The sequence below is a fragment of the Paroedura picta genome, chromosome 3, assembly GCF_049243985.1.
Source record: "Paroedura picta isolate Pp20150507F chromosome 3, Ppicta_v3.0, whole genome shotgun sequence".
Taxonomy (NCBI): Eukaryota; Metazoa; Chordata; class Lepidosauria; order Squamata; family Gekkonidae; genus Paroedura; species Paroedura picta.
In genome coordinates, this window is record NC_135371.1 from 177,128,213 (window position 1) to 177,152,498 (window position 24,286).

The 24,286-nt window shown below is 56.9% G+C and overlaps 2 protein-coding genes across 12 annotated transcripts in view; both read left to right on the top strand.

Annotated features, from left to right (window-relative positions):
• Positions 1-5,220: 5,220 nt before the first annotated feature.
• Positions 5,221-18,336, top strand: RAB3D (RAB3D, member RAS oncogene family). 2 transcript variants are annotated; one of them, XM_077329974.1, is made up of 5 exons: positions 5,221-5,395; positions 12,036-12,263; positions 15,197-15,315; positions 17,510-17,634; positions 17,746-18,336. In XM_077329974.1, exons 2-5 carry the CDS (start codon positions 12,036-12,038, stop codon positions 17,934-17,936), a joined length of 663 nt encoding a protein of 220 aa, XP_077186089.1. In that variant the 5' UTR covers positions 5,221-5,395; the 3' UTR covers positions 17,937-18,336. The 2 variants fall into 2 exon arrangements, with proteins under 2 accessions (XP_077186089.1, XP_077186086.1); XM_077329971.1 differs by lacking the exon at positions 5,221-5,395 and adding an exon at positions 5,532-5,791.
• Positions 18,337-22,016: 3,680 nt separating this feature from the next.
• The window catches only part of DOCK6 (dedicator of cytokinesis 6), a 66,910-nt gene continuing 64,640 nt past the window's right edge, over positions 22,017-24,286 (top strand). For all 10 annotated transcript variants that reach the window (XR_013229698.1, XM_077329975.1, XM_077329976.1 and 7 more), the window contains exon 1: positions 22,017-22,133. Coding sequence is in view for 9 of the 10 variants with exons in the window: in XM_077329975.1 (XP_077186090.1) it covers positions 22,081-22,133 (53 nt within the window). In the remaining variant the exon portion in view is untranslated. The remainder of the gene's footprint in view (positions 22,134-24,286) is intronic.

Consider the following 24,286-nt stretch of genomic DNA (forward strand, 5'->3'; position numbering starts at 1 on the left):
AGGAGTGTGGACTTCTAATCTGGCACGCCGGGTTAGATTCTGCACTCCACCACATGCATCTAGCTGGGTGACCTTGGGCTCACCACGGCACTGATAAAGCTGTTCTGACCGGGCAGTGATATCAGGGCTCTCTCAGCCTCACCCACCTCACAGGGTGTCTGTTGAGGGGAGAAGAAAGCTACTTTGAGCCTCCTTCGGGTAGAGAAAAGTGGCATTTAAGAACCACCTCTTCTTCTTCACTAATATCAGGGCTCTCTCGGCCTCCCCTCCCTCACAAGGGTGTCTGTTGTGGGGAGAGGAAAGGGAAGGCAAATGTAAACCGCTTTGAGACTCCTTTGTCAGATTCTTGATTCTTGCATCTCAGCATTGAAAAAGTAAAGATTTACTCTTTCTGTAGCTTTAAATGTCTCATCCATTATAAATTAGCCATTCGTCTTAATTCAAAACTAATTCCATCTAAACGTCCGGAGGAAATTCCTGACAGAGCGGTTTCTTAGTGGAACAGGCTTCCTCAGGAGGTGGTGGGTTCTCCATCCTTGGAAATATTTAAACAGAGGCTAGATAGCCATCTGATGGAGAGGCTGATTCTGTGAAGGCAAAGGGGTGGCAGGTTACAGTAGATGAGCAATTGGGATGTGAGTGTCCTGCATAGTGCAGGGGGTTGGACTAGATGACCCATGAGGTCCCTTCCAACTCTTATGATTCTGTGATTCCGGGTTGAGAAAAGAGGCATATAAGACCCAACTTTTCTTCTTCTGGCAAACGCTCAGCTTCAGCCTCTTGTGGGCTTCAAAAGTGGCAAGGCCAGAAGACATGCACCCACTGCTGGCAGGGGGAGGGGGGGTTCCTGTAGCAAACATGGGCAGAAAGAACTGGGAGGGAGGGTGTCGTGGCTTGGGAGTGGGCAGAGCGGCTTCTTCTGGCTCGAGGCATCCCCGGCTGCGGTCTGTAGAACCAGCCTGCCGGGTTTGGTGTGAGGGCAGATAGACAGGCTCTCTTCCTGACCCTCAGCGCTTGGATTTCCTTTGGCACAGAGCTTTGCTGTTCCTCGTGGGCCTCGATCCTCATCTTAACGCTGAGAGTTCTATGAGCACATGAGAGAGAGAAAGAGGCAGCCAGAGAGAGAGAAAGAGGCAGCCTCCACAGGCACTGTCAAAAAGTTGCCCAGAAGCGTGACCTCCCGTGGCACGCCTCTATCTTCAACAGACAGCCATTTCAACGCTCAAGTTCACTTGGAAGCTGACAGATGCTGGCAAGAGATTAAATCCACATCTGTACACAAATCCCGGTGGGCCCGCTTTGGGCAGGTCTATCAGGAGTTGCCCCAGGACCGCTCAAGTTAGTGGCGGAGGTGAGACTTGAACCCAGCTCTGAGTCCGAGACTGTTTCGCCACTCTCCTGTTTCCTGTGCTGGCTGGACAGAAGGCTGGCTGGCTGGCTGGCTGGCTGCCGTCTTCTGTCTTTGGTTTGCTGCCTGAGTGTGTGGACAGGCCCCATCCTGGGGCTGCAGAGGTCCTCTTCCTGTACCAAAGGAGCATCACCACGTGCTGCAGCTCTCCCTGATGCCAGAGCAAACCAGACTTGGCATTTCCCTTCCTCCTCAGCCTTGCTCAGCTCCGGCGAGCCACATGAGGCAGGAGGGAGGGGCTTCCCGAGCCTTTGACCCTGCAGGCTGTCCACTCCCCAAATCAGCTTGGGCTAGGGGCAGATTCCTCCCCTCCCCGGCAATTCCCCTGGCTTGGCAGAGCCTGAGTGGCTTTCTGATGGAGAAAGCGGAGGGCATGTGGTTGGTTGGCGCTGTGACCCAGAAGGGAGCCTGAGGAACAAACCTGGTCCTTTCCTGCTTCAGGGGTCTGTGAGGGGGGCAAGGAGTGCAGCTCTCAGGGATCCTTCTGAAAGGTGAAGTGACCGCCTATCTCCTTACGCTCCCCACAGGACCCTGGGCTCCGCGGGTGCAAACCTGCTGGAGGTCCCTGGCCCATGGGAAGTACGCATGACCTCAGGGCCAGGGTCTATTCAGCCAGCTTGGTGTAGTGGTTAGGAGCACAGACTTCTAATCTGGCGAGCCAGGTTTGATTCTGCGCTCCCTCACATGCAGCCAGCTGGGTGACCCTGGGCCGCTCACAGCTTTGATAAAGCTGTTCTGATCGAGCAGGAATATCTGGGCTCTCTCAGCCTCACCCACCTCACAGGATGTCTGTTGTGGGGAGAGGAAAGGGAAGGTGGTTGGAAGCCACTTTGAGACTCCTTCAGGTAGAGAAAATCAGCATCTAAGAACCAACTCTTCTTCTTCTTCAGTGATATCAGGGTTCTCTCAGCCTCACCCACCTCACAGGGTGTCTGTTGTGGTGAGAGGAAAGGGAAGGTGGTTGGAAGCCACTTTGAGACTCCTTCAGGTAGAGAAAATCAGCATCTAAGAACCAACTCTTCTTCTTCTTCAGTGATATCAGGGTTCTCTCAGCCTCACCCACCTCACAGGGTGTCTGTTGTGGTGAGAGGAAAGGGAAGGTGGTTGGAAGCCACTTTGAGACTCCTTCAGGTAGAGAAAATCAGCATCTAAGAACCAACTCTTCTTCTTCTTCAGTGATATCAGGGTTCTCTCAGCCTCACCCACCTCACAGGGTGTCTGTTGTGGTGAGAGGAAAGGGAAGGGAAATGTAAGCCACTATGAGACTCCTCAAGGAAGAGAAAAGCGGCATATAAGAACCAGCTCTTCTTCCTGTTCTTTGGCCTCCAGTGGTCTGGCTTGGTTGTGATGGGTCCAGCTGAAAAGAACCATAGAACCAACGAGAGGAGGTGGATGTGGATGCTGCACTTTGTGAGCATAGAATCATAGAACCATAGAGTTGGAAGGGGCCATGCAGGCCATCTAGTCCAACCCCCTGCTCTACGTAGGATCAGCCCTAACCATCCTAAAGCATCCAAGAAAAGTGTGCATCCAACCTTTGCTTGAAGACTGCCAGTGAGGGGGAGCTCACCACCTCCCTAGGCAGCCTATTCCACTGCTGAACTACTCTGACTGTGAAAAACTTTTTCCTGATATCTAGCCTATATCGTTGTACTTGAAGTTTAAACCCATTACTGTGTGTCCTCTCCTCTGCAGCCAGCAGAAACAGCATCCTGCCCTCCTCCAAGTGACAACCTTTCAAATACTTAAAGAGGGCTATCATGTCCCCTCTCAACCTCCTTTTCTCCAGACTGAACATTCCCAAGTCCCTCAACCTATCTTCATAGGGCTTGGTCCCTTGGCCCCAGATCATCTTCGTCGCTCTCCTCTGTACCCTTTCAATTTTATCTACGTCCTTCTTGAAGTGAGGCCTCCAGAACTGCACACAGTACTCCAGGTGTGGTCTGACCAGTGCCGTATACAATGGGACTGTGACATCTTGTGATTTTGATGTGATGCCCCTGTTGATACAGCCCAAAATGGCATTTGCCTTTTTTACCGCTGCATCACACTGCCTGCTGTTTAGTTTACAATCCATAAGTACCCCAGGTTCACACACAGTATTACCTAGAAGCGTACCCCCCATCCAGTAGGCATGCTTTTCATTTTTCTGACCCAGATGCAGAAGTTTACACTTATCTTTATTAAATTGCATCTTGTTCTCATTTGCCCATTTTTCCATTGTGTTCAGATCTCGTTGAACTCTGTCTCTATCTTCCGGAGTATTTGCCAGTCCTCCCAATTTGGTGTCATCTGCAAACTTGATGAGTAGTCCCTCCACCCCCTCATTTAGATCATTAATAAATCTGCTAAAAAGTACCGGGCCGAGCACCGTGCCCTGAGGTACCCCGCTACTCACCTCCCTCCAGTCTGATGAAACACCATTGACTCTTTTAGTGCGGTTCTCTAACCAATTCCCTATCCACCTATCTGAAAATCCAGATTGCAGTCCTTCAATTTAACCAGGGGGTTGGACTAGATGGCCTGTATGGCCCCTTCCAACTCTATGATTCTATGATTCTAATCCTAAAGGGAGAAGGGGACATGCAGGCCATCTAGTCCCACCCCCTGCTCAATGCAGGACCAGCCTCCAGTATCTGTCCAGGCTCTGCCTGAAGATGGCCAGTGAGGGGGAGCTCCCCACCTCCTCAGGCAGCCCAGTCTACAGCTGAACTAGACTCTCAGGATCCTAGAGTGCGAAGGGACCATGAAGGCCATCTAGTCCCACCCCCAGCTCAAGACAAGAAGATTGAAGATTGCCAATGAGGGGAAGCTCCCCACCTCCTTATGCACTCATACTGTTGATTCCCCCCCCCCCAATATCTAGCAGACATCATTCTCCATGTAGTTTAAACCCCTTAGTGCAGGTCCTCTCTTCTGCTGCCAACAGGAACCTTTCCCTGCCCTCCTCCAAGGGACAACCTTTCAAATACTTAAAGAGGGGTATCATGTCCCCTCCCAACCTCTCTTCTCCAGGCTGAACATCCCCCAGCCCCTCATTCTTCCCTCCTAAGGTTTGGTCCCCAGGCCCCAGATCATCCTCTGAACCCTCTCCTTTTTCCACGTCCTTTCTGAGGTGAGGGATCCTGAACTGCACACAGGCATCCAGGTGGGGTCTGACCAGTGCAGTGTGCAGCGGGACTATGACCTTTTGTGATTTTGAGGTGATGCCTCTGTTGATACAGCCCAAGACTGCATTCGCCTTCTTTAATGCCACATCACTCTGTCTGCTCCCATTTAGCTTATACTCCACAAGTACCCCAGATCCTGTTCACACACCCTGCTCCCCAGAAGGGCCTCTCCCCTCCAGTATGCTGCTTCTCATTTTGTGACCCAGATGTAGGGCTCCACACTTCTCCGTATTGAATGGCATCTTGATCTCATTGGCACACTTTTCCAGTGTGTTCAGATCTCGTGCAGCTCTAAAAAGGACCTCTGGTGGACTTAGTTTTTGGACCAAGCAGGGGGAGGGGGGAGGCGCGTCCTTGAGGTTTACCCTGGCCCTGACCCCAGGCATTCTCTGGGCAAGGGAGGGGGCAAAGATCGGTGGAGCTTTGGGGCCACTATTCTGATTTGGGTGCCAGCTGCCAGCTGCCACCTGGCTGCAGAGGACGGCCTCATTTCACAGGATGTGATGTCGAGCTCCGGGCGGCCCTTGCAGCCGAGGGCCTTGCATCCAAGCGACCCGTCCGCTTCCGGAGCTTCCCAGGCGCTCTTCTCCTCCTCGGGGCGGCTCCCCCCGTCTGGGCTCCCGGAGAGGCCGCTGCCTTGGCCTGGGGAGGGGGGCGGCTGACTCCCGGGAAACGGCGGCAACCCGATCAACGACGCCCGCCTCCGGACCACAAAGGCCGCGCCGGGCCGGGAGTGCGGAGAGAGGGATGTCGCTGAGCGCCCCTTTGCAAACCGCCGGGCTGCCCGGGCTCCTCCATACGGGGCTGCTACCTCCCGGTGAGCCCGGCAGGCTTCCCCCGGAATCTCCCGCTGCTCGTGGAGAGGAGGCGGCGGCGGGCCGCTTGCTCCCCACCCACCGGGCGGGGCTCCCTGCAGGGAGGGCGCGGCTCGAGAGCGCAGGGGGCGTCTGCGCGGCGCTCGCACCAGCCACCACCCGCCACGCCACGCCACGCTGCAGCGCGCCGCACGGCTGGGCTCCCGGCGCAGCAACAGCAGGCAGGCAGGCAAGGGAGAGCCGCAGCACCCGCCGCCGGTGGCGCCCGGCCCGGCAGTGCTGCGCTGTGCTGCGCTGTGCGGCGGAGGATGCGGCCGGGCGCTCGCTGAGCTCGGTGGCGGCGCCTCTGTCCTGCCCAGCGAGCTGCAGGGCGCGGGGGCCGCGGCCGCCCGGGCCAGGTAAGATGAGGCGCCTCCCCGGCGGCTCCGCTCTGTCCAAGGTCTGCCGGGGGGGGGGGTCTCTACCCAGTCCCTGCAGCCGCGCGGGGGGGAGGGGGCGTGGCTCTCGTGGGAGTCTTTTGAATTGGGGTCCCCCTCCCTCTTCTTGTCGAATTGTTGCCGTTTGGCTTCTGGGCCTCCCTTGGGCCTTCCTCGACTCCCGGGGGCATCCAGCTGCTAGCCAGATGTCCAACATCCCCCCCCCTCCCAAGGGATGCCCCTGAGTCCAGGTGGCCGGCGGAGGTGCCATTCGGGCAGGTGTTCTTGGAGCCGCTGTGCGCTTGGCTTTTGCTCCCATCTGGGAACTGGCCTATCTTCTGCCGGGTCACCTTTCCCCCCCTCATTAGAGCTTTTTTTCAATTTTGGGAGAAGATTCCCATGAACATAAGGGAATCCATGTTGGATCAGGCGGGTAGCCGAAGCTCCGGTGCCCTCAGGAGGTCCTCCAGCAGGGCCAGAAGCCCCTCCAGGGCCCCCACCCAGCACTGGGGATGCAGAGCCTCCCTGCCCCAGCCGGAGTGAGGGGGGCCACTAGCCCCAGTGGGCCTCTGCTCCAGATGTCGATCCAGGCTCCTCTGGAGGACCTAGGATCAGTTCACAAGACCTCCAGGGAAAGTAAATGCTTGGCATTTGAGCCTGGTTGAGAGGCTGGCAAAGCCCCCCCCCCCCCCCGGGACCGTCTTCCCGGAGTTCAGATCTAGATGTTAACAGAACCACCTGAAACCAGCTTGGACGGACAAGATCCTGCTTGCTCAGCGGTGGCCGATAACATTTCCCTCCTCACCCCCTCCTTGGCTTTCCAAAGGCCTCTCTGGCAGGGCCCACCGCTGGCCAGAGTTTTCCACCAGAGTCCTCTTGGCAACTCCCCACCCATCAGGCCTCCCGGCCCCCATTTAAACCATGTGCCTTCAAAGGCCGTGCCAGTTCCCTCATTGAGCTCCGGACCTCCCTCCCTGGCGGAATTTCCCTTTGCTTCCCTTGAGTTTCTGGGTGCCTCTGGAGGGCTGGGGGAAGCCTGGGGCTGCAACATGCAGTAGCAAGAAGCCAGCAAGAGGGGGAGTGCTGGGTGGGAGGGGGGCCCTGGAAGGGCTTCTGGAGTTCTGGCCCTGCAGAGGGCGTCCCCTGCAGGCGGTGCTAGTGTGTTCCAGCAGGGAGGCCAGCCGAAATCCCCGCCTGGTTTGTGGAGGTGTGGAAGGAAGGACCCCCGCGAAGGGCAGCCCCAGCAGCTCCTGCACTTTCCCACCTGAGTCAAAAAGAGCCTTCCCCGTGGAGACTGGGGGTGATTCCAACGCCAGAGCTGTCATTGTGGCAGGGCAGCTTGGAAGAGGGCAGGGATTTTGTTAGCACAGTGTCAACAAAGGCCCTGCAGGGGGAGGCGGCTCAGGGCCCAGTTTCCCTCCACACTTCTGGCCCCACACCTCTGCCCGATGTGCCCCTCAGTATTGTCAGTAGGGCCCCTCTCAGAAATGCTCCCCTCCCTCTTCATGGATGAAGCAAGCAGAACAGAGCAGGTCCCCCCCTCGCCCCGCCCCACCACATCTCCTGCAAGGTAGAAGGGGCTGCCCTTGGCTGTCCGCCCTGAGCAAACAGTGCAGGTCTCTCCTCCCCAGAAGTCGGGCAGTGCTGAGAGCTGAGTCACTCTTAGCTGGGCTGCTGGGGCCAGAGACTCAGCCAAGCTCTCCTCCTGCACTGACGTGGTCCCTCTTGGCCAGCTGGCCTCTGGAGAAACTGGGGCAATGTCCCCCTTCTGTGGGAGACCTTTCCTGGGTAGCCGTGGCCTGGCCTGGTGCCCCGTCCCTTGATCCTGTAGAGATCAGGTCCCTTTGAAAGCGGCCCAGAAGCCCCCACTGGAGCCATTGGGCCAGGCCTCCTCGCGGCTGGCCTTCCCCTGGGGAGGCTCTGCCTGGCCTGAAGCAGGACCCAGGAGGACTGGGGACTTCTGCCAACAGAGAGCCCCTCCCTCCTACTATTGGGGGGCGGGGGGAGAAGAAGGAATCAGGATGGCCGAGGGCCGCGAGGAGCCTTAGATGCTGCATGGAGGGGCAGCGGTGAGGCCAGGTGTGCCCCGGGGCGCCCTGCAGCCCTGCCCAGCAATCCCAGAGTGCCTCTCGGTGCGTGGCCTGCAGCAGCACAGAGGAGCAAAAACGCCGCAGGCTCTTGGTGAGGAGAGGCAGGGCTCCCCATGCTCCGAGCTGAAGAAAGTGGGCCTGCTCTGCCCACGGCATGCACCTTTGGCCCTGCAGGCCTGGCCCTGATGGCAGAGCCTCCTGCCAGCCACAGAGCTCCAGGTCCAGCTCTTCCCAGGAGGGCTGCTTCTTCGCCCGGCCTCTGGCTCTCCTGATCCAGGGCTGCGGGAGGAGCAGCTCCACCCTTCTCTAGGGAGCCAGTTGCGGGGGGGGGGCAGTGAGAGAGAGAGAGAGAGAGAGGCTGGAAGGGAAAGCTCTTCTCCTGGGATTCCCTGCTTTAGGAAGGGTGAGGCCGATAACCAGGCTCCGAGTGAGTGGCCTAGGCAAGGCCCCCCAGCCACAGGGATCCAGGCAACCGATGCCCAAGCTGTGCCTTCCAGGGCCTGTGCCTCCTACTGGCTCTGTGCCGAGGGTCCTTCGGGTGGGCCCTGGGTTTTGTGGACGGCTCCTTGGCCACCAGTGTTCTGCCCCCTTGCTGTGAGGCCCTCAAGGATGGACATGGTTTGGCCTGCCTTTGCTCCTCCAGCTCTCTGGCCTCAACGCTCTCCCTCTCCTGCAACCGGCCCAGAAGGCTGCCTGAGAGACCAGAATGCCCCAGGCCCCCCTCCGGAGGTAGAGCGCGCCCCCTGTGCCCGGGGGCATCTCTGAACGTGGAAATGGCGCCTGGGCAGGGGGCTCAGGGAGCCTGAAGGCTGCTGCCTGTGGGGAGGCTGTCTTAAGCAAACCCGTCACAGCTCTGGGGTGCTGTTTTCCAGGGGGCTTTTTAGAACTGCAGCGATAAGTCAGCCCCCTACTTAACGTGCCTCCTGAGGGCCCCTGCTGAGTCAGGGGGTGAGAGAGCGGGGGTGCAACAGGGGGTGAGATCAGTGGTCCTTTAGGCCCAAGACCCAGTGGATCCCTGGGTGGGCTGTTTGGCTCAACCCGAGCACAGCGGCTGGCAGAAATGTCATTTTAGTCCCAGAAGAGACTTCGAAGCAAATCAGCCTTACAAGGAGAAACCCAGAATGTGGGTCTCAAACGATCCGATCCGTTTGACTTGCAAGGAAACAATACCCAGGAGAGTTGGGGGAGAGACCAGGATTGGAAGCCACTTGCCTCTCCAAGGCTGGGCCAGGGCTGGAGAACCGGAAAGCCCACTTCGGTTGGCTGGCTGGCTGGCTGGCTGGCTGCTTGCCGCAGGGAGCCAAACCGGTCCGGTGAGCTGGAGGCCTGAAATTCCCCAGGAAAAGAGTGCTTGCAACTGCCAGCAGCGCTGGGCTCTTCAGAGTTTCCCCCTCGGCTTCCTCTCCAGGAGCCGGCCAGGCCGAGGCAACATGCAAAATAAAAGACTAAAAATAAAGCAATTAAAAACCAGCCCAACTTACAAACAGAGAAAATACAGCATTCCTGCCAGCCTGGGGCCGGAAAGGCCGGGGGAGTATTAATCCTTAAGGCCGTCCGTGGTCTGGGCCCCACATTTCTTGGGGACCACCTGTCTCCTTATGCCCCCAGGTTGGTTTTGTGGTCGGCAGGCCCTGACTGGGTGGAACGAGCTACCGGGTGAGCTGTGGGCCCTGTCAGAACGGTCTCAGTTCCGCAGGACCTACAAATCGGAGCTGTTCCTCCAGGTCTTTGGGTGAGGTCAGGGCATGTAAGATCACGGTCCCTCCCTGAGTCAGCTGGGTCATCAGTCTGCTTAGGTAGTTTCCAGGGTTCGGTGTGTGAATGAGCCTGTGAGCAGGGGATGGGGGGGGGGGAGCTTGGTTGCTGCCTGGTGGGGCATTATTGAGCTTTAATGGGGGGGGGGGTTCAGACTTTTATGGGGTTTTGCATGAGGATTTTAGATTGTGACCCCCTACGAGTCACTTTGGGAAAGTGGTAGGATATAAATTGAAACATCAACAAAAAACTGTCTGACACAGGAGACTGAAGGACCCTCCCTGGTCTGACCCAGCAGGGCTCTCCTGATGTTCTTAGGAAGACCTCGGCCTCTCTGCCCTGAGGCTGGCCCTGCAGAGGAACTGGCTGGCCCCTGGGTGAGACAGGAGGCTGGACTAGAGGGACCCTCCCTGGCCTGACCCAGCAGGGCTCTTCTGAGGGTCTTCTCAGGGGAAGGCCTCGGCCTCTCTGCCCTGTGGCTGGCCCTGCAGAGGAACTGGCTGGCCCCTGGGTGAGACGGGAGGCTGGACTGGAGGGACCCTCCCTGGCCTGACCCAGCAGGGCTTTTCTGAGGGTCTTCTCAGGGGAAGGCCTCGGCCTCTCTGCCCTGTGGCTGGCCCTGCAGAGGAACTGGCTGGCCCCTGGGTGAGACGGGAGGCTGGACTGGAGGGACCCTCCCTGGCCTGACCCAGCAGGGCTCTTCTGAGGGTCTTCTCAGGGGAAGGCCTCGGCCTCTCTGCCCTGTGGCTGGCCCTGCAGAGGAACTGGCTGGCCCCTGGGTGAGACGGGAGGCTGGAATGGAGGGCCCTCCCTGGCCTGACCCAGCAGGGCTCTTCTGAGGGTCTTCTCAGGGGAAGTCCTTGGCCTCCCTGCCCTGTGGCTAGCCCTGCAGAGGAACCCTTGCAAGATGGGATGTGAGTCCAGTCAGACACCTCCAAGGCCAGCAGAGTTTCATTCTGGGTAGAAGCTTGCCAGTGCATGGACACTTACCTGAGGAAATGTGCATGTCCAGGGAAGCTTCTGCCCAGAATGAAAGTTTGTTGACCTTAGGGGTGCCTGGCTGGACTCCAGCAGGTTGAGCAGCCAGCCCCACCCCTGACATTTTGCGATCCTCCCCAAAGGCCCTCTGAATTCACACAGTTTGGCCAGCCAAGTGGCAAGTGGACCCTGGGCGGAAGGGAGCCCCCTCCCCCAAAGAAACCACTTTATGTCCAGAAGGCCACAGAGTGGTTTGTCAGCCAGCGGCCATGGAAGGAAGGAGAGCGGACGCGAACGGGAGGGCAACTGGCCTGTCTCTGAGATGATGCCTGAGCCCAGCTCAGTGTATCTCCCAAAGATCTTGGGCAGAGACGTGGGCAGTGTCATGTTGGGTGGAGCTCCCAGGAGGTGGATTTTCAAAATCAAACACAAGTGTTTGCTAACTAGGATGTGTCTGGATGTGTCATTCTTCACTGGAGGAAAAACCCGGTGCTTTTCCTGGTGCCTTCCATGGGGGGGGGGGATAAGGAATTCCTAGGAGAAATTTTAGATTTTGGACCACCCAAGAGATCTCTGCAGTGGGTTCAATGAGGAAATCACTACTATTCAAGAAGATCTGGGTAGATTGGAAAATTCGGCCATAGCGAACAAAATGTATTTTAATAGGGAGAAGTGTAAAGTATTAAATTTGAGGAATAATAATGTGCTGCACCAGTATATGAGGATGGGGCTACCTGGCTTGAGAGTGGTCCGTGGGAAAGACACTCGGGAGTTCTGGTGGACAATAAGCTGAACAGGAGCCAGTAGAGTGACATGGCAGCTAGGAAGGCTAATGCGATATTCGTCTGCATGGCTCGGAGCACCATAGAATCTAGACCGGAGCAAGGGAAGTTTGCCTGTGGGTCAGCTTTTCCCCTCGTTTCGTGCGGGAAATGGCGTCTGTGGCCAAATGGCCCCTGCAGGCATCTTGTTTGGCAACTGAGGATGCAGAATCTTCTCAGCTGGCCCAAGCCCTGAGCTGCTAGAACTCCTGGAGACCACCTCTCTGGGTTTATTCCACAGGCTGCTTGGGAGTTAGCGGTGTCCATGTCTGGCCCTTTGCAACCCCAGATTCCCTCTTTCTGCGTCTACAAAGAGTGTCCTTCCGATTAAAACTTAGAAGACTCACCAGTGTGGGAGTTTGGCAGCGTGGGCAGCCCCCGTGCTTTGAAGGCCCGGCAACCAGGGAGAGGGGTGTGTGTGCAAAACCCAGATTAGTCTCGCGATGCTGATCTTCTCCAGAGCCCTGCACGCAGCAGGCAAGCTCTTTTCTCAGGGGTGGGGCTCCCTCAAGGTGGCCAGTGCTGGGTGTGACTTTGAAACCTGGGGCCCACTCACAGAGAAGCCCCTTTCTTGCCCCACAGATGGCTTCCGCAAATGATACTCGGCAGGCGCCGAAAGATGCTGCTGACCAGAATTTTGACTACATGTTCAAGCTGTTGATCATCGGCAACAGCAGCGTGGGGAAGACCTCCTTCCTCTTCCGGTACGCGGACGACTCGTTCACCTCGGCCTTCGTCAGCACCGTGGGCATCGACTTCAAGGTCAAGACTGTGTACCGGAATGAAAAGAGGGTCAAGCTGCAGATCTGGGTAAGAGGCAGGGGTCTTGGCAAGGGAGGGGCCGAGGCTGAGGCCAGACCCCCTTCCCCCCCCCTCCGTGGGGCTGTGAGGAGTCTGCAGCACGGCCGGCTAATGACCTGTGCCCCAGCAGCCCGGTGGATGGTGGGAGATTGATTGTGAAGTCGCTTCCCCTCCCCACCCCACCTCCCGGGGGGGAAATGGTAGCCCATCTTCCTGGCCTCTGAGGTTTCATCAGGTATGGCCAAGACACTTCCAAGCATATCTGGGCAGTAACAAGAAAGTACCTTTTCAGAAATAAAGGAAGAGTGTGATCTCTGCCGCTTCCTGCCTCGCCTCTGAGGCTGGTGAGGGAGATCTTTGCAGGGGGTGGGCAGGGCAGGAGGAGGGGGCCTTTCAAGCCCCAAGCATTCATCGGGTCCCTGGAATGGGCTGTCCCCACATTGAGAAGAAACGTCTCAGGCAGGATTATTTTTGAAATCATAGAATCATAGAATCATAGAGTTGGAAGGGGCCACATAGGCCATCTAGTCCAACCCCCTGCTCAACGCAGGATCAGCCCAAAGCATCCTAAAACATCCAAGAAAAGTGTGTATCCAACCTTTGCTTGAAGACTGCCAGTGAGGGGGAGCTCACCACCTCCTTAGGCAGCCTATTCCACTGCTGAACTAGACTCCTAGAATCATAGAGTTGGAAGGGGCCATACAGGCCATCTAGTCCAACCCCCTGCTCTACACAGGATCAGCCCTAAGCATCCTAAAGCATCCAAGAAGAGTGTGCATCCAACCTTTGCTTGAAGACTGCCAGTGAGGGGGAGCTCACCACCTCCCCACTGCTGAACTACTCTGTGAAAAGTTTTTTCCTGAATGCCTTTTTTGTTTTTGGTGCACACTGAAATAGGCATGAGGCAGATCCGTGGTTAATTTAAAATCAAAATGTCTGGAGAGCCAGCTGAGGACTGGAGCCCTTTGAAAGACCATGTGTCCCTCCCCAGCAGCACCTGCCAGGTGGAGAGGGAAGCTATCTGTCAACCTGTGTGACAGTCCTGTGTAAACACCAGGTGGAAAGGCAGCTTGGCAGGGGGTAGGTGCTGACGTGGGCCACAGAGGTCACCAAAGGAGCTGGAGAGAGGAGCGGGCTCCAGGTGTGTCGTCTTCCCCAGGGGCAGGAGAGCGGGGAGTCACTGAGAAGAGAAGCCAAGGCCTGTGTGGGTGCACACCTGAGGGCCATGTGGGCAGTGTGGGACAGAGCGGAGACTCCTGCCCCAGAGATAAATGTTAGATATGTTTCAGGTGGGGACCATGATTCTCAGCATTGGCATGCTCTCCATGCTGCCTGAGGACTGGGCGTCTGCCGCCATGAGCTTTTGGAGATGGTGGCGCACAGATGGTGCTCTCCTTTGGTGCTTGCTGGGGCCAGTTTGGGGCGGTGGGCTTGCAGGACACCTCCCTGCCTTAGTGCTTGCTGGGAGACTATGGTGGGACACAAGGTGCCTGTCCTGGCTGTGTCACAAAAGGCCCTTGTCACAATTTTGAGAGTATTAAATCAGCCAGGTATCAATTTTTGAATTTTTTGGGGGGTGGGGGTGGGGGTACCAAAGTGGCTAATGTTTGGGTTTTTTTGGGGACCACAGGATAGCCAGAGTTCAAAGGCAATTAAAGGGATTGCAGTCCTTTGAAATACCTTTGGGCTCCCCCCGCCTTTGAAAGCAAGGGTGGATGGGGGCACCTTCTTTGGGAGCCCATAGAATTCTACCCCCTGGTCCAATCTTTTTTAACCTTGGGGTTTCTTTTTTTTTAGGAGAGGCACCAGCAGCTGTGCTCAGAAAACAACCCCCAATTGTCCCTTGTACCTTTATAGGCTACAATGGTGCTGAAAAGATTTGGGTTTCCCAAATGTTCACTGCATCCAAATGCCGCACCAGTACTTGGAGTCTAGAATGTTGGGAAACGTTGAGCTTTAGAGGGTTCAGTGTACCCCAGCTCCCCCCCCCCCCCCGGCAACACCACTGTTGAGTTTTCTGCCCGCCCCTGAAGGGGTGGGTTGGCTCCTTCCTGCTCTGCTGCTGCTGCTGCTGTGGGGTGTTGGCGGAAGCGGGAACAGCAGCCTCCCCTCGGGCCCCAGTGTGGGGCTCCTAATGTGGGGCTCGTGGCCTCTCCCTCGGGTGTTCTGATGCTTGCAGGACAAAGCCCCGACAATCAGCCATTAGCTATGCAGCAGAGCCAGCCCCCCACCCCCCTTGGTGGCCCCATGACCAAGCTCCACTCTGCATGGCTGTCAAATGGCTGCCAGCCCTCCCTGAAGCACACGCACACACACAACCTAACAGCAGGTCAGAGAACCCCCCCCCAACCCCCAAGTCTGCTCTGTGGCAATGGGGAGCTCCTGGGCTGGGAGGGGAGGTTGGGGGGGAGGCCTCTGGTTCCCAGGGCCTCCGTGGGCTGGGGCTATGCGTTTTTCCTGTGCCCCGCAAGGAGGATTGTGATGCTTTGTGGGTTGTGTTTCCTGTCCTGAATGCCCAGTGTCCTGTGCGGTATGAATCCCCCAGGCCAAGGGGGGGAGGGGAGGGTCTCTCTCCATCCCAGGCCGGTCTGGAAAGTGCACAGGCCGGCGGCCTTGACTGGATCCTGAGTGGGTGGACTGTGGGTGGGTGGGTGGCCAGCTGGGGAGCAGTCTGGGAAGTAAAGCTGCCCGTGGAAGCGGCCATGGGGGGGGGTCCTCGAACATGGCCAAGGATGTGACTTCACGAGCCCCCTCCCCTTTGGAAGCCAGAGGTGACGAGCACGTGGGGTGGTCTGTGATGGAGCTGAGCAAGGGGCCTGGTGGGCGGCCGTCTTCTCCGCCTTCCTTTCCAGGGGTTTTGCCTCCCCATAGAGCTGGGCCCTGGGAGAGATTGGCATGGCTCTTCTGACCCCCTCCTCACGTCCCTCTCTTCCTCCCTCAAGGACACGGCAGGGCAGGAGCGATACCGGACGATCACCACGGCCTACTACCGGGGGGCCATGGGCTTCCTCCTGATGTACGACATCTCCAACCAGGAGTCCTTCAGCGCTGTACAAGACTGGTGAGGGATGGGGGGGGGGGGGCTGGGATGGAGACTCTCTGGCACCAGGCCGCTAGCAGACCGCTTGCACCCCCCCAGAACGGCCAAGGTGGGTGGGCTCAGGTGCCTGCCCCAGGTGCAGAGGCCTCCTCTGGGTCTGCCGAGTTCTCTTCCAAGCAACCTCCTTCCCTTCCCTTCCCCTTCCCCTTCCCCTTCCCCTTCCCCTTCCCCTTCCCCTTCCCCTTCCCCTTCCCCTTCCCCTCCTCCCTCCCTCCCTCCGTTCCTTCCTTCCTTCCTTCCTTCCTTGTCTTGTGCCAAACCTTCAGCCTGGTCCACAGACCTCGAAGAAGAAAGCCTGTTGGCTGCTTTCTGACAATTTGTTTGGGCCTAATAATGCCGCTGACCTTTTCCTGGCTGGCTGAAGGGCCTCAGTGTCGTGCAACTCCCAGGGTCATTCAGCGTGGCCATGGGGGCCGTATCCACAGAAGGACTACCTGCACCTCTGTCAAGTCAGCACTTCACCTCCACCATTTCCCTCTCTCCACCAGGCCTGTTTCCCTTAAGTTCGTAATTGTTAAATACTGTTAAATCAATTGTTGCGAACTAATAAATCCCAGCATTAATTTGTTTTTAAGAGCCAGCTAGATGTAAGCAAGGACTTCTAATCTGGTGAGACGGGTTTGATTCCTGCTCCTCCCCTGCATGCATCCAGCTGGGAGACTTTGGGCCACTCACAGCACCGATAAAGCTGTTCTGACCGAGCAGTAGTCTCAGGGCTCTCTCAGCCTCACCCACCTCACAGGGTGCCTGTTGTGGGGAGAGGAATGGCAAGGCGACGGGAAGCCGCTTTGAGACTCCTTCAGGGAGAGAAAAGCGGCATATAAGAACCAACTCTTCTTCTTCAGTAACCTCAGGGCTCTCTCAGCCTCCCCTCCCTCACAGGGGGTCTGTTGTGGGGAGAGGAATGGGAAGGTGACTATAAGCTGCTATGAGACTCCTTCGAGTAGAGAAAAGCGGCATATAAGAACCAACTCTTCTTCTTCTTCAGTAATCTCAGGGCTCGCTCAGCCTCCCCTCCCTCACAGGGTGTCTGTTGTGGGGAGAGGAAAGGGAAGGCGACTGTAAGCCGCTTTGAGACTCCTTCGGGGAGAGAAAAGCGGCACATAAGAACCAACTCTTCTTCTTCTTCAGTAATCTCAGGGCTCGCTCAGCCTCCCCTCCCTCACAGGGTGTCTGTTGTGGGGAGAGGAAAGGGAAGGCGACTGTAAGCCGCTTTGAGACTCCTTCAGGGAAAGAAAAGTGGCATATAAGAACCAACTCTTCTTCTTCTTCAGTAATCTCAGGGCTCTCTCAGCTTCCCCACCCTTACACGGTGTCTGTTGTGGGAAGGGAAGGCGACTAGAAGCCCCTTTGAGACTCCTTTGGGGAGAGAAAAGCGGGATATAAGAACCAGCTCTTCTTCTTTCTCAGTAATCTCAGGGCTCTCTCAGCCTCCCCTCCCTCCCAGGGGGTCTGTTGTGGGGAGAGGAAAGGGAAGGCGACTGTAAGCTGCTTTGAGCCTCCTTCAGGGAGAGAAAAGCGGCATGTAAGAACCAACTCTTCTTCTTCTTCAGTAATCTCAGGGCTCTCTCAGCTTCCCCACCCTTACACGGTGTCTGTTGTGGGAAGGGAAGGCGACTAGAAGCCCCTTTGAGACTCCTTTGGGGAGAGAAAAGCGGGATATAAGAACCAGCTCTTCTTCTTTCTCAGTAATCTCAGGGCTCTCTCAGCCTCCCCTCCCTCCCAGGGGGTCTGTTGTGGGGAGAGGAAAGGGAAGGGGATTGGAAACCGCTTTGAGTCTCTTCGGGTAGAGAAAAGTGGTATCTAAGAACCCACCCTCCTCCTCCTCCTTCTTCTCAGTTCCTAGCCTTTTGATGCTGTTGCAGGCTTCCCCTTCTTTAGCACTTGAAAGCGGAGCATGAGTAGCTTGGGGGGGGGGCTGCACCCCTACTGGTCCACAGAGCTTCCTTGCAGACCAGGCTTGGGGCAGACCAGGGCAATGGGGAGGGGGACCTGGGGCCGGGGCAGAAAACAGGGCAATGTGTGCTGTGCAGACGCTGAGGCAAAGGGCAGCATCTTTTTTGGGGGGGGCGGGGGGGGCGACATCCCTCTGGCTGGGTGCTGTGCTGGAGCTGCATGGCCCACCTGTCCTGCTTCCTTCCCGGTTCCTCCCTAGGGCGACCCAGATCAAGACTTACTCCTGGGACAACGCTCAGGTGATCTTGGTGGGGAACAAGTGTGACCTGGAGGACGACCGAGTGATGCCCACAGAGGAGGGCAAACGGCTGGCCGATGAACTAGGTTGGTCCTGCCGCCCCACATGGCTCCAGAGCAGCCCCCCCCCCCTCCACCACCACCAATGCATCTTTTGCTTTCCAACTCCTTGTGAGTTTATTTTTGGGTCTCTTCCAGGTTTTGAATTCTTTGAGGCCAGTGCCAAGGACAACATCAATGTCAAGCAGGTCTTTGAGCGGCTGGTGGACATCATCTGCGAGAAGATGAACGAGAGCCTCGACGGCAGCCCCGGCTCAACGGGCAGCAACCACAAGGCCTCGGCCCTCCACGAGGCCCCTCCGGCCCCGTCCAGCAGCTGCTCTTGCTAGAGAGGACTGGGCTGCCCTCGGGACACTGTGTCCTCTCCCGCCCTCCAGCCACAGCAGGGCGACTGGTTTGACACCAGTTGGCAGCTCTGCCTCCTTTGCCCCTGGAAATGCCTCTTGGCCTCTGCCAGCATGTGCCCAGGGCCCCGTCTTCTCCTGCATAGCATGATGGGCCCATTCGGGCAGGGAAGCATGATTTCTGCACCCACGCACACACTCTGCCGCTCAGGAGGTGTGGATGCAGCGTCAGGGAAACCTCCTGACCTCCTCCGAGAGCCCGTGGAATCGCAGTGGGTTGACCCTGCTGGCTGTGCGGCCAGGCAGCTCTGCTAAGTGCCTGCCGGGATGTTCCTGCACCCGCTTCTCCATGACTGAACCAATAAATCCAGTGGCTGTTTGGTGACGGGCGGGTGTCTTCCTTCTCCAGGCTCTTGAGAGGCAGCCGGGCACAGGTGGGGCTGCGAAGTGCCGCTGGGGAGGCACACAGGAGATTAGGGGTGGGGGAGGAGAGACTGCTGGGCCTGGGCTGTTCTCACCCCACTTCCAGAGCTGCTTTTCTGAAGTGGGTCCTTTGGGGGGCAGGGAATTCATTCTGTTCGTTTCCAAGGAGGACTTCCAGTCTGAGAGTTGACCAAGCCAAAGGCCCAAACAACATGAAATGTCTGTCCACAAGTGGGCTGGGGGCTTCCCCCACCCCTCATGCAGCCAGAGGGTGGCTGTGGGGAGCTGGTTTCCTTAAGTGCCGTAGGGCCCGGTTCAGGCAGGGGCCAAAGGGGCTGGTACCTCCTGCCACTGTTCTCCTGTCCAGTCCCAACACGGGGAGATAAGTACCCCAAAGACTACAGGGCCATTTTGGGCAGGTGGTGGTCCCGATCCAAATCAGGCCCTGCTGCCCTTGGGCTGCAGTCTAGCTGCAGGGAACGTGTTGGTCATCATGATGCCTAACCCTGACCTGACCCCCGCCCCCCTTGTGCTCAGATGGGGGCTGTTGCATTTGGACCATGATGCAATAGCTTGTCTATCAGCCTGACTTCTCTGAGGCCTGGGCTGGATGGAAAAGGAAATCAAAGGAACTGGAAGCCATGCTGTCCAGCGCCCTCAGCTTACCTGGAGAATGGCTCCCTGGTCTGTTTAGGGCTGCTTCTCCCCTGGCCCGAATGAAGCAAGCCCTCCTCTGCCGGGGATCTCCACGCTGGGGGTTGGGGAGGGACTTTCCCCAAGGGCCGCAGAGCTCTGGTCTCACGACACCCACCCGGTCATCGGCTGCTGGGGTGCTGAGAGTGCTGCGGAGGGGGGGGGATCAGTTGGGCCCTTGGCCAGCTGTGGGTCCTTCTGAGAGGGTGTCTTTCCCAACCAGGATTCTGATTTGCTCCTCGTGACTTGGGTGAAGGGACGAGGCCTCCCCAGCCCTCCTGAGGAGGCAGAGGTGGAGGGTGCTTGTTGCAGCTCCAGGGAGAACCCCGGTTTACATTATCATGGGGGGGGGGTCCTTGGGAAGGAATGTCTCAGTGTCTCTCTGTCGGGACATCAAAGGGGCTGCAGCAGAGCTTCTCCTCCTGCGGGCTCTGCCTGTGCCTGCCCACCCCTTCCTGTCTCTGGCATTATCATTGTCAACCTGCCCAGCCCCTCCCACCTCTAGTCTTCATAGAATTATAGAGTTGGACGGGACCTCCAGGGTCATCTAGTCCAACCTCCTTGTTTCCAATGCCAGCCATGAGCAGCCAGTCTGTGAAGGGCTGTCATAGAGAAGATGGAGCAGAGTTGTTTTCTGTAGCCCCAGAGAGTCAGGCCAGAACCAATGGATTGAAATTAATTCAAAAGAATTTTCAGCTAAACTTCCGGAAGAAGTTCCTGACAGTGAGAGCGGTTCCTCAGTGGAACAGGCTTCCTCGGGAGGTGGTGGGTACTCCTTTGGAAGTTTTAAAGCAGAGGATAGCTAGCTATCTGACAGAAATGCTGATTCTATGAACTTAGGCCGATTGTGCGTGGGTGGGCAGGAAGGGATGTGCCAGTGTTTGTCTTTTGTGGCCCTTCCTTGTATCCCCAGTGGATTGCTGGTTACTTCTGGGATGTGTATTTCCCCCAGGCCATACTGAAACCTGGAGATTTATGGGCTTGAAATTGGGGTCACTGTGGGTGGGTAGGTAGTTGTGAGTTCCTGCATTGTGCAGGGGGTTGGACTAGATTACTCTGGAGATCCCTTCCAACTCTGTGATTCTACAGGCATGTCCCAAGAGGCACAGGAGCCAAGGGTTGTGCCATGACCTTGGACCTGATCACAGGTTTTCAGTAACGTGATTATTAAAATGTGTATATCCCACCCTTTCCCTCTGGATCAGGACTGCTAACAATGCCCCTCCACTCTCAAGGGGCCTTCCTCTCTCAGACCTTGATGCCTCTGATCTTTAGGGGGGGGGAGGCAGAGCCCATGGAGAAGAAGACGATCAGGTTCCTAGGCATGGTTGCCAGATGCCTGATGGAGTCTGCAGAAGGAAAAAACACAAGGCAATGATGTGTAGTAATCCTCTCTATTTAATTAAAGTCAAAATAAAGAGTCAACCAGAATGGGATCCTATGTTAAATGACCCACTTTCTGTCAGCAACCACACTGGCAGTCTTCAAGCAGCAGCTGGACAGATCCTGCCTTGAACAGGGGGTGGGACTAGATAGCCTGTGTGGCCCCTTCCCATTCTAGGATTATATGAGTTTAGTTCTGTAGTGAAATGGGCTACCTAAGGAGGTGGGGTGCTCCCCCTCACTAGATGGTCCCTTCTAGGATTCTATGAATTGGATCTTTTTTAAACTCTAATTTTCCCTGTAACATGTCCAGATCTTTCAGTTATTTGCAGTTTGCTTATTGTCCACAAAGGAGACAAAAAAGGAGTGACAACTAATCTCACAAAACTCATAAACTAGTAATCCAAAACATTGTAAACCTACAAAAATAACGTAGAATATCCAATTAAAAGCATAGCTGGATGAAGCTTTTCATTCCAGTCCAGGTTCCGATGTGGCCATAGGTTAGAGGCGGCCTTACGAAGACCACCCAGAGAGTGCATATTTGACCTGCTCTCCAGCAGCGGCACTGGCTACTGAAGGGATTCCAGATCAGGTTTAAGATACTGGCTTTATCCAGTCTGGGACCAGTGTGCCCGAGGGACCGCCTCTCCAAGTGTATCCTCTGAGGAGCATCACGCTCTGCAGATCCTCGCCTGAGGGAAAGAGAACATCGCCATCCGATCCAGGCCTCTGGGAGCTGACCATGTTCAGGAGGGCCTGCAAGGTGGCGCTGTTCCGCCAGGCTGATGGTCAAGGCCAACAGAAGCCCAATGGGAAGCCAGAACCACATTAAATCTGTGCCAGAATTATTCTGCCCCAGAGGTCAGTCCTGGGGCACTCAAGTGGGTTTTTAGGTTAAGAATTTTTAATAACTATTTTTGAATGTTTGTATATCTGGTTTTATTGATGATAACTGCCCTGAGCCAGTTCAAGGAAGGGAGGGACAATAAATCTAAATTCATTCATAAGGATGATGATGATGATGCCAGATTGCCTCTTTGTCACTTGTTTAAATAAACGGCAACATTTCCTCTGCGACTTTCCCTTCGGGTAGAAAGTTACAGTTTGAGTCCCGCGGCAGGAACCCAACCAAGTTTAATTCGGGTGTCATTAAGAGGGGATTCTTGTGCCCACGGAAGCGTCTGCGGAGAATCAAACGTGGTCGGTGCCTGTCCAGGCTCCGACTGGGTTCTGCTGCTTCGCGGCACCCCAGGAAGCGTCTCACCTGATGGGGGGGGGGGGTTGCCCTTGAATACTATTGCCCCAGAGAAGGGGGGCAAAGGTCCCGGCTGGAGGCATGCAGCAGCCGGGGCAGGAGATGGGCATCCGGCCCCAAAGGCTGCAGCGCGCCTTCCCGCGGGGGCTCCTCTGGCCTGCGGGGGGGGGGGGTGCCGGTGGCAGGGACCAGGCACAACTCTGGCCGTCCTCTGCTCCGCCGGCGTTCTGCCTATGCTCAGAGGGGCCCTGACGTCAGGGCGAGTCCGGCGGAGAGGCGGGCCCGGCAGGCCCCGCCCCCGCCCCCGCCCGGCCTCGCTCGGCTCCGGCCAGCTGGGCTGCAGGGCGGCGGCGGCGGCGGCGGAGCAGAAGGATGGCGGCGGTGACGGCTCCGGAGCGGCGGGCATTTGCGCACCGCATCAACCGGTGAGCCAGCCAGGCAGCCGCGTGCGGGGCGGATCGGGGCCCGCCGGGGAGCACAGCGGGCGGGCACGCCCCCTCCCTCCCCCCCTCCCTCCCTCCGGAGCGCCCCTGTGGCCGGGGGGGGTCTCCACGTGCTCCTCTGCCGGGCCCGCGGAGGGCTCAGCCGCGCGACGCCGCAGGAGACGGACAGCTTCCCTCGCCGGCCGGATGCCCGGGGAGGAGCAGCAGCAGCAGCAGCAGATGCAGGGCGGGATGGAGCTCCGCGCCGCGAGGGAGATGGGCGGCCTCTTTCCCAGCCGCTCCTTTCCAGCTGCCCGGGCTTCCCGCAGCTGGGGCCGGTCGCGGAGGTCTCGCTCGGGAAGGAAGAAGGAAGGAAAGAAAGAAGGGAAGCGGCGGTGGCGGGCGGGAGGGAGGGGGGGGCGCTGACCGCCCCCCCCCCCGGCTCCCTGCCTGGCTGGCCTCTGGAGCCCCGAGCGGCGCCTCGGCCCCGCGCCAGGGATCCCCCCCCCCCACCCGGAGGGCGGCAAACCCGCGATCCGTCTCCCGGCCGCCCAGGGAGGAAGGGCGGGCAAGGGCGGCAGGCAGAGCGCTGGGGGCCCCCATCCCTGGACGTGGCTTTCCCGGAGCACCTGCGAGGCGGCAGCATGAGTCAGCGGCTGCAGCTGGGGGGTCCAGGAGGCAAACGGGGCGGGCAGAAGGAAAAGCAGCTCTTCAAATGTACAACCCAAAAACCCGCCGCCTTCCCCTGTTGGAATTCTTCAGCCATAGGATGGAAGCGCCAAAGGATTCACAGAATCGCAGAGTTGGAAGGGGCCATACAGGCCATCTAGTCCAACCCCCTGCCCAACGCAGGATCAGCCTCAATCATAGACTCATAGAATCACAGAGTTGGAAGGGGCCATAGAGGCCATCTAGTCCAACCCCCTGCCCAACGCAGGATTAGCCCTAAGCATCCTAAAGCATCCAAGAAAAGTGTGTATCCAGCCTTTGCTTGAAGACTGCCAGTGAGGGGGAGCTCCCCACCTCCTTAGGCAGCCTATTCCACTACTGAACTAGACTCATAGAATGATAGAGTTGGAAGGGGCCACACAGGCCATCTAGTCCAACCCCCTGCTCTGCGCAGGATCAGCCCAGAGCATCCTAAAGCATCCAAGAAAAGTGTGTATCCAACCTTTGCTTGAAGACGGCCAGTGAGGGGGAGCTCACCACCTCCTTAGGCAGTTTGATTCTAGTTTGAAGCTGCAGTTAACAGTTTCTGGAGATTTGGGGGTGTCGCCTGGGAAAGGGACTGGGCAGGGTGGATCCCCCAAAGCCCTCTGTGGTGTGGCAGGCCAGTTCTCGTCCCAGCAGTCCCCACCGACTCAGGCAAGTCAGTTTTGCTTCTGGTACTCAGTACTCCCCCCCCCCAACAAAGTTTGAATAGGACAAGCTAGGATTCCTGGGCAGAATGTGTGCTTAATTTTATTTTCCCCCCACATATAAAACAATACAACATTTATATGACTCCAGTACAATTCTTATGGATACTAATTGGGAAAACGGTGTTTAGTAGTAGAACTGGCAGCAGAGTCCATCCATTTTGGTTAATTCTGTGAAATAATGGCTTGAATCCGCTCTACAATAGAGGGAGGTGTCTCTCTTCCACATCCATAGAAGAGAAATGTTGCTACCTCCTGATGTGGCCTCTGAAGCCCTCTGAAATTCTTTGCATGGGGGAACCCCCAGCCCCAGAATAGCTTAAGGGGGTCAGCAAGAATCATCTCTCCTTATCCAGCTGCAAATCTTAGGTGGGGACTAGCCCATTTACTCATTACAAGTGGAATATTTTCCACAGGGAAAAATAAAGCACTGTATATTCTTCTGTGCGGAATTCTATGCCCCACAAAAGCTCTGTAAAGCATGGGGAGTGTGGGCTTGCCCCTTTGCCTTCCTCCACTCGAAAGCTTGAATAAATCTTTGATGGTCTGAAAGGTGATCCTGGACTCTGATTTCACTGTTTTCAAATGACCATTTCCCTCAAGTCCTGTCTGGCAAAAGAATTTGTGGAAATCCTGTCTCCAGTGTGACCCATCCCCCAAAGGCCAGCAGGATGTGTGTGCATGTGTGAGTCATTCATGCTTGCAGAACACACTCTTGGTTTTAATTTTGAAATTTCA

Excerpts from the sequence above, each read along its gene's own strand:
- RAB3D (XM_077329974.1), top strand. The coding sequence starts at position 12,036 with ATGGCTTCCGCAAATGATACTCGGCAGGCGCCGAAAGATGCTGCTGAC. Across the intron at positions 15,316-17,509 it reads TTCAGCGCTGTACAAGACTG|GGCGACCCAGATCAAGACTT; the intron begins GTGAGGGATGGG and ends GTTCCTCCCTAG. Across the intron at positions 17,635-17,745 it reads ACGGCTGGCCGATGAACTAG|GTTTTGAATTCTTTGAGGCC; the intron begins GTTGGTCCTGCC and ends GGTCTCTTCCAG.